The sequence below is a fragment of the Spinacia oleracea genome, chromosome 5 (assembly GCF_020520425.1).
Source record: "Spinacia oleracea cultivar Varoflay chromosome 5, BTI_SOV_V1, whole genome shotgun sequence".
Classification (NCBI taxonomy): domain Eukaryota; kingdom Viridiplantae; phylum Streptophyta; class Magnoliopsida; order Caryophyllales; family Amaranthaceae; genus Spinacia; species Spinacia oleracea.
In genome coordinates this window covers 4,389,391-4,397,917 of record NC_079491.1, presented here as the reverse complement: position 1 = coordinate 4,397,917, position 8,527 = coordinate 4,389,391, and the positions used below count along the sequence as shown (strand labels likewise).

Sequence of the window (8,527 nt, the reverse complement as noted above, 5' to 3'; positions counted from 1 at the left end):
TTTTTTGATAATTCTGTCAAAAAAAAAAAAAAAGCTAAACAAGCCTGGTTTTCTTCCTCCTCTCACACAGTCGAGCTGACGCTGACGAGCTCTCTTCTCCCTCTCTTCGAGTCTTCGTCTTCGTCTATCCGTGGCCTGGAAGCTTAACTGCAGCTTCTTGAAATCGCAGGTTTTCCACCGTCATCTCTATCATTGTTTGCCATAATTATTCTCTACTTATTTTCCCTAATTGAAAACGTTAGTAGGTATCATCGATGTTGCTCTCTTTAATTGATTTACAACTATTCAAACAACATAACCTGCAATTACACTTTTTCTTTTGAGTTAATTTTGAGGAATTTTATCATATTGATGTATGCAACACTTTCTTGTTTATAATTGTTTTTATTAATTAGGTCAAGCAGTATGTAATGATGATTAGTATTGGTATTTATGATATCAATTGCGTTTGATGTTAATCAATTTCTTTTTGTTATTGTATTTCAATGTCAATTGATTGTATCTCGACTTTTGTGGACGCTGTCGATTTTCAGTGATCTTAATTCTGAAGTTTTCTCAGAGTTCTTGATTGTTACTGGGTTCTACTCATATATTGAATGCAGTCTTTCTTTATATTCTTCTCATGTCATGGAAGAAGTTTTTTATTGTAAGTCACTTGTTCAACGCTACACGGCGAACTAAATTTATTTCAGTTTCAATTGATTGTATATCGACTTTTGTGGAAGCTGTCGATTTTCAATGATCTTAATTCTGAAGTTTTCTCAGAGTTCTTGATTGTTACTGGGTTTTACTCATATATTGAATGCTCAGTCTTTCTCTATATTCTTCTCATGTCATGGAAGAAGTTTTTATTGTAAGTCACTTGTTCCTGAAAGCCAACCAAATGATCCATCCACCATTCCACCTTGCTGCATCATCCTTGAGAATTAAATTTTCTGTCCAAATGTCAACTTAAAGTAGTGCTAGCAATGTTAATTGGCAATTTGATCTATGACGGCTTTATGTCTTTAATCATGCGAATTCTATTGGTTCAGTCCTTCTCGGGCTCTATTCTCCCCTTATTGTTGTTATTACTAAGTACTCCGTAGTTCACATGTATTTATACCACTGTTACCTGAGGTTCGCTAGTATGAGATTAGGTACGGGTTCGCAATTTGCTACCTAATTTGCTAAATTAGACCAAAATTATACCATTTTGATGTTATAATTCGCTTTTACGGTTCGCGGTTCGTGGGCTAATTGGAGGATTAGGCAACACTGATTTATACTCAAAGAAGAACTAGAAGCTTTAAGAATCAAGATATTATTCAATTTTTGTATTTCGTCCTAGGCTATGTTTGGTATACAAAAAATATAGTGCTGGAAACACAATGAGCAGTTTAGTTCTGTTTTGACTTGTTTGGCATGACAAGTGTGGTAACCACTCCGTTAATTTGGTTTAATGCTTGCCTCCACTTTGTTACTAGTCCTTACCAAGCGGTAACAAGGATGTTACCCTTTAACCCAAAACAAAAAAGGCAGCAATCTCTCTTCTCTTCCTCTCTCATCCCCTTTCTGCCTACTGTTCATCTCTCTTAATTGCTCTGCAGGTAAGAAATTTGATCCGGCAAGCTAATTTTTGCAAATATCAAACAATAAATTTGGAAACTTATGATACAAAGTGATTCCTTTTGTAAATTATATGGAGTACTCTCCTCAAAGTAAAAGAAGAAGTTTTTTTTTTCAAATCACAGGACCAAACTCTTTTTGGTGGAACCTTCCGAGTTTTTAGCGAAAAATTATGCAGAATTTTTTCCCGTACCAAACAACTAATACAAAGTATTTATAAGACTTAACATTGCCATTTCCCCTTCTTATTTGTTTCCATTTCATTTCATCTTTTAGTTTTGTACCAAACTCTTAGTATCTTTCTTATGTCAAGTAACTTTCTGCTGGTACTATCTGTAACTCCGTAAGAGAAGAAGTATAGTTTATCCCATGTATAGGTTTATCACTTTATACCTTTGGGACTAGTTACTTATTTGCTTCTCTACTTGAAATAATAATTGATCATCGTTGAGCTAATGCTTCATATGGCATATGAATATACCGTTGGGACTAATTACTTATTTGCTTCTTTACTTGAAATAATAATGGTCATCATTGAGCTGCAATGCTTCATATGGCATATGAATATACCTTTGGGACTAATTACTTATTTGCTTCTTTACTTGAAACAATAAATTGTCATTGTTGAGCTTCAGTGCTTCATATTGCATATGAATAATTATGTGCCTATCTTATTGCAGATAATTGGGTTGACATTTCAGTGAAAGAGTTATTTTCTGTTCTTTGATTTTAGAATTATTGGCAGCTCTACTGTGCATGATGATTGAACTCTATTTGTCAAAACCTTTATGGGGTGATGCTACGAATGCTGACTCTGGTGACCTGAGAATGCCTCTGTACGACAAGCTGGAAAAGATTATTTGGGGACTTATTACCTCTGAAGGCCGGTCAGAGGCTAGATTGTGGCTTTGTGAGTCTATTTCAAGCTTAAGTTCAATTACACCACCTGAGCAGCGTGACCTATTCACGAGGTTATTGAAATCAAAGCCTCGTAAGTTGGATATCGCTGCTCAAGTCTTTCAAATGCTCTTTGAGAGAAGACCACAGAAAGCCGGGTTAATCTTGGCTAAGAAAAGTCGCAAGCTTAAAAGGTTCTTTGAAGGCAAGTGAGTTTTGCAGCTTATACCTTCTACTATTGCTTATTTTCTTTTATGTCAGTAGTTTCTCTGGGATATGATTCTACTATTTCACAGTGTGATTGGTAGTTTGGTACCCACCTGTTATAGCTCCTTCATCCAATTTTAATAGTTATGATCCTGTAAATTATCTATGCTATGCTATAATCTTGTTTTTCATAAAATGAGGAAAACTCAGCTGTTTCTGGAAGTCATTGCTCTAATAAATCTACAAAAACCTCTGATTCTGGCATGATTCTGAACAATGCAGGACATCCAAAACGGATCTTGCAATGGTTTTCAACCTTTTCTATTGCGGGTGATTCAGCACACGGAAAGGGTGCAAAGTCACTGGCTCAGTTTGCCTTTGTGAACAGGGACATATGTTGGGAAGAGCTCGAATGGAAAGGAAAACATGGACAATCACCAGCAGTTGTTGCTACAAAGCCTCATTATTTTCTCGATTTGGATGTTCAACTTACAGTGGAGAACTTTTTGGAGAATATACCTGAGTTCTGGTCGTCGGAGGAATTTTCTGAGTCCCTTAAAGGTGGTGAGATCTTATCGGTTGATAATAAGTTCTTTGTAGATTTCTTCCTTGAGTTACTGTACGAAGATAATCTGCAAGAAGTTTGGGAAGTTGTTGGTCAGTTTCTTACGGATGAATCTTTTGCTTATCTTTGTCAACATCTTCTAATCATTCTTGATGAACGGGATCTACGTACATTATTGCTAATGCTTCAAGATCTTCTTACTAGAAGAAAAAGATCTCTAAACTTTGATGATACATCTTATTGGCTGGAGATTGTGATTTGCAAGTGTGGTGACCAAGTATCTATTGATCAGTTGTTTCTGTTGAACGCACTGTATAACAAAGGAAGGCTACTTTTGCGGTTGGTACATAGTGAAGAAACCGAGGAGAAGGTTAAAATTGATGATTTAGTTTTAGGGATCTGTACACATACAAGTGAAGCCAAGAGTTTGGCCTCGATTTCCAACGAACTCTTGAAGTCAAAGACTATTGAAGTGATGAAATGGCTTGGTCTTCTTTCATGGAGCCTTCTTTACAGGTTGTCTAAGGAATGTCATACTTCTGAATCCTGGGAAGCTCTGTTTGTCAGTAACAACATTGGGTTCCGTAAATCTGATATATTTGGTACCGAACTTGATGGAACTTCAGAGAAGAGTGAACTGGACTTCGTTGAAAAAACAGTAACTAAAGGTAAACGTAAAAGGAGGCAAAACAAGAAAAATAAAAGGAGAAGGAATCGAGATTTTGATGAATTCAGTGATGAGGACTTGCTTCACCTTGATTATTCAGATGATAAATTCAATCTCCAATCTAGTTCTATTAGCTGGTTGCTTTCTAGTGATGGGTATTCGACTTCATGGAGCTTGGTATGGTCTATATCCTTTTTTTTTTTTTTTTTGCAGTTCTACTGAAATCTGGTATTTGTGATTTATCAGGAATGGTAAACTTATTGTTCTGGTGGTTTTTCAGGCTGATTTACCTGAACATTTATCAAAGCATTGTCTGAGAGAATGGATGAAGCAGACTTTTGAATTTATGTGAATTTCACAAAATATTCGGGTTTGAGGATGAGAAGTGCAGCCATACAAGTCTTTCGCCATCTTAAGCGCCATCATACTGAAAATTATTTTAAATTGGGACACGGGACACAAGTATCATCAACTCAGTAAGCAGATATCTGACGCTACTGTAATCTATGTAGTGCTGAACTTTAATGTGAGTTTTTATTTTATTTTATTTTATTTATTTTAATCTCGCTACTTCTGTCATTGCCTCAGTGTACTCTGTTTCTTATCGTAAAAGTATATACTTCGTATCAGTAACTGTTATTTGTGAATAGTGCAAATAACATGGCATTTTCGTAAATAAATCGGTAGGAAAACTAAAAAAAGGTGGAAATAAAAAAAGAAACGAAAAAGTGAATTAAATGAATAAATATGAGGTTAACATAATAAAATGTGAGCTTTAAATGAATAAAACTTGCAGTTAAATGTATATCTTGAAAAGTTGAAAGTCTATTTATTTACGATTTTGCCATGTGATTTGTGTTATTTATCAATAACAGTTATTGATTTGGAATCACCCGTTTCTTATCCCCCTTCCCTTCTGTATTCATTTCTTTCTCCTTCTTTATCCAATCTTTTAACTGTTGAGTGCTGCTGATACTTACGTGGTGGTTTCTTCTTCTCAGGTATCATTCACCAAAGTGCTAACAACTAGATACTTGGATGATGTGATGCTCTAGTAAAAGAAGTTGTGAATTCTCCTTGATTTCTTCTTTGATGCATACTTGTATGTTGCTGCATAAAATTGTACATGATTATGCAAAGAAGTGACAAAGAAGTGACCAAAGTGTATGATTATCCTCTTGCTGGACCTAACAAGTGTTGCATATAGTTGAGCTGAAAGTAGGGCAATTTGGTACTTATAGCATGACCTGTGTAAGATTTGCAGCTGACACCGGCGAGGGCCTGTAACCTTACCTCTATATTAGCACGTTGCTCGTCTCAAATTCAGACCTGTAAGGGATAAATGAGGATTGTATCGAGCATTTAACCAAATTGGTAAACAAAGTGAATTTTGTGCGACAAATTGGTAAAATAGTGTAACAAGCGACAATTTGGTCACAACGGCGACAAATAAGTCACAAAACTAATCAGAATTGAGAAACTCAACCGCGTGAGTTGATGCTTCTAATACCGTGTTTTTTCAAAAAAAAAATCCTCATTTAATTTAACACCATTCTTGACTAATTTGACATTTGAAATGACAAAAGCAAGAAAAAGTACCTTCGAAATTCATCTTTACCCAAGTTAAATCATTGTGATAATGTTATTCTTCCCTTGTTTTTGTCGAGTAGACTCAGTAGCTATGCTTCATTGAACGAATCTTCAACAATGGTGTCAGGAGAAAAATGGAAGAGAAGGAGAAGAGGCCTAAGGGAGGAAATTAATTAGATTTTTGTTTTGACAATATTAATAAAGAAATTAAATTGGAGAAATGAGGAAAACAATTGGAAAAAACGATATTAAGAACGTGAAAATCACGCGGTTGAGTTATCCCAATTTCGACCGGTTTTGTGACTTGTCGTAGCTGTGATTTAAATTTACCAAATTGTCGTCAGAGACATTTTTTTCTTTTTCTTTTAACCAATTTAGTCAAATGGCCGGATTACCACACCCCGGGAGGTGGGCGTGCGGGTCAGCTATTTAGCAGTCACCAGTGACTGTAAATCTGTAACCACTGAAGGACTAACAAGAAAACAAATTGGCACTTCACTAATAACACAATGAAATTGGTTTAAAGGCATTTCTGCCAAAGCAAAAAACATTCATTACATACTCATTCTGATCCAATTTTATCCTATAATAGCTATGAACTAACATTTCTAATAATCTGCACAAGTTCATCTAAACTGAAAATCAGCTGGCGTCCATCTCTTCTCCTTCATTATCCTCGTCAGCAACTGCATTATCCTCGTCGTCCATATTTTCTTCTGCATTATCCTCGTCATCCACTTGTTCAGTATTATTATCCTCAGCAGCTTCCTCATCCATGTTTTTCTGGCTTGGAGAGGGTGGCAGAATCTGAACTATCATCTCCGCCATCTCATCCAACACCGTATCTACGTCCCAATTGCGTTGTTCCAACGCCTCAATGATCTGTAAATCCAAAAGGGTGAAAATTTATGTTGATAGGAATTAACTTGGAAATGAAACAAAGAAACAACACAAGCACCATAAAGAAGGAACATATTTAGTTCTAACACCCTCAATTATCTAAGCCACTAATTTGCTTATTGTTGGATTGACGGGTGCCATGGAATAAATTTGATGAGCTCAAGTCCAAGATATCTACAGTGAGGCGCAGGATTCTAAGATGAAGCTGATAAGGTGGTGAATAAGCTCATTGTGAAAACAATAATTAAATATCAGTCTTCATACTTTCGTCTCAACTACCAGCCAGCCAAACTAAATCTCATTCACACTAAAAGCATGTTTGGTATAAACTTAGGAAATGAAAAAGAAATTATTAAGAAGGGAAAAGGGTAGTGTTAGCTATTACCATTATTAGTTTGTCTGGTCATACCTTAGAAAAGGAATAAGTTGTAACAAATTGGGGATTCAGGAGGGTAACCATTAGTTACCAACCATTAGTTAATTGATTCTATTTCCATCACTTAAAACTCTACATGCTCTAAGATACATCATGAAAATGAATCCGCTCATATGGAGCCTCAAAGACACTTATAGGCTCTACACTTGAACTAACCATTGTACACTATAAGCTCCATGGTCAAGGAAGTAACTACGCTGCAACTGAGTCATCTCTTCCATAGGATTCTCTCATTAGTCCCATATAGGATACGTATCCCATAATCTAGCTTTGTAAATTACGGGCTACATCACTCCGGCTCAGCTAAATTTTGACTTTTTTTCATAATCTAGTCCAAATGAAGTGTCCGCATGTCCGCACACCGGTACTTTAGGTAAAATAAAGAGTTCGAGTAACATAGAACATAGGTATAAGTTCATCTAATCATTGGCAAGCACTCCAAACCGAATTTGGAACTATAATTACTTTTTCAGGCATATTCAAAGAAACATAAATATCGTCCTTAAGTGTAAGTATTAGGCTTCCATCATCATAAACAGTTCATCTGAACGAAAACGAGTCAGGGCTTGCAGTGTATGTAGACATTTAGCAGGAAATAAGAAAGACAACCATCATTTTTCAAGAGGTCTATCATAATATGACTAAGAACTTCTATCTAGGTTGTGCTTCTTTTTAGATATCCTATAAAGTGAAATTCAGGGACTGCTTTCAATTCTACAACTAATACTTTGTATATTCTGTCATAAAACTAAGCATTTGTTCTGATAAAGTAAAATTCACAACAAAATATGTTTTTCATTGACATAAAGGTTTGCACAGAACAAAACTAGAAGAGCGCACTATAAAGCACGTACAACCTTATCAGGCAGAAAGCATCAACTTCAGATCATGACATTTACCAATTGCAAACAGTAATGAACGAAGTACAGCTAAATAAAATCATCATACAAAATGCCTGAAGATGTAAAATTGTTAATTTCTATAATAATGTCTCTATTTGTCAACATGGAACCTGCACCACCATTTACAAACCCCATAATATGGTAACAAACTGTTACATTGCATGATGAGGCGGGTAAATAATAGGCTCGAGAGTAATTAACAAGCATGAGTACTGCCAAGCTGTCAACAAGTAAAAGGTATAGAAGAATTATGCAAAAACAACCATGCTTCATAGATTATAGAGCAATTAAAACATAACATTAAGAATAAAGCATTCAAACAGAACAATACCGGAGCCAATTCAGCTGCTGAAGAGGGACGGTTGTTAAGGATGTTGATGACCTCAGCTTTTGCTAGCTGGTACTCTTTGGATTTCTCTAAAAACTCATCAACACTTTCTCTAGTCTGATCACAAGCAGGACTCTGAACCAAATAATCATAAACCTGAATCACAAATTGTAAAACAGAAACTGTGATATAATTGTTTCCGTAAATGAAAACAGAACATTTGGCTTTAAAAGAAATTATCATAGCTATTAAACAAGTAACCTTAAACTCAGAAGGCGTTAACAAAGACATAACACGAGTAGGATCCGTTGAAGCCCCTTTCGATCGTAGTAGGTCAAGCACTTCAAAATTAGTAAGAGGACCAGCATTGGTCTTTAGGCTGCAACATTACCATGTAATTATTTCACAAGCAAATAAAAAAGATAAA

General features: G+C 35.7%; 1 protein-coding gene across 3 annotated transcripts; it reads left to right on the top strand.

Annotated features, from left to right (window-relative positions):
* LOC110782750 (uncharacterized) lies at window positions 1-5,346 on the top strand. 3 transcript variants are annotated; one of them, XM_021987002.2, is made up of 5 exons: window positions 1-169; window positions 2,354-2,710; window positions 2,995-4,121; window positions 4,225-4,470; window positions 4,946-5,346. In XM_021987002.2, the coding sequence occupies exons 2-4, from the start codon at window positions 2,365-2,367 to the stop codon at window positions 4,294-4,296; spliced, it is 1,545 nt and encodes a 514-aa protein (XP_021842694.1). In that variant the 5' UTR covers window positions 1-169; window positions 2,354-2,364; the 3' UTR covers window positions 4,297-4,470; window positions 4,946-5,346. The 3 variants fall into 3 exon arrangements, with proteins under 3 accessions (XP_021842694.1, XP_021842685.1, XP_021842677.1); XM_021986993.2 differs by having other exon boundaries at window positions 2,342-2,710; XM_021986985.2 differs by having other exon boundaries at window positions 2,289-2,710.
* Window positions 5,347-8,527: the final 3,181 nt, after the last annotated feature.

Coding starts and splice junctions, on each gene's coding strand:
- LOC110782750 (XM_021987002.2), top strand. CDS start 2,365: ATGATGATTGAACTCTATTTGTCAAAACCTTTATGGGGTGATGCTACG. Junction 2,711..2,994: donor GCTTAAAAGGTTCTTTGAAG/GCAAGTGAGTTT, acceptor TGAACAATGCAG/GACATCCAAAACGGATCTTG. Junction 4,122..4,224: donor ATTCGACTTCATGGAGCTTG/GTATGGTCTATA, acceptor GTGGTTTTTCAG/GCTGATTTACCTGAACATTT.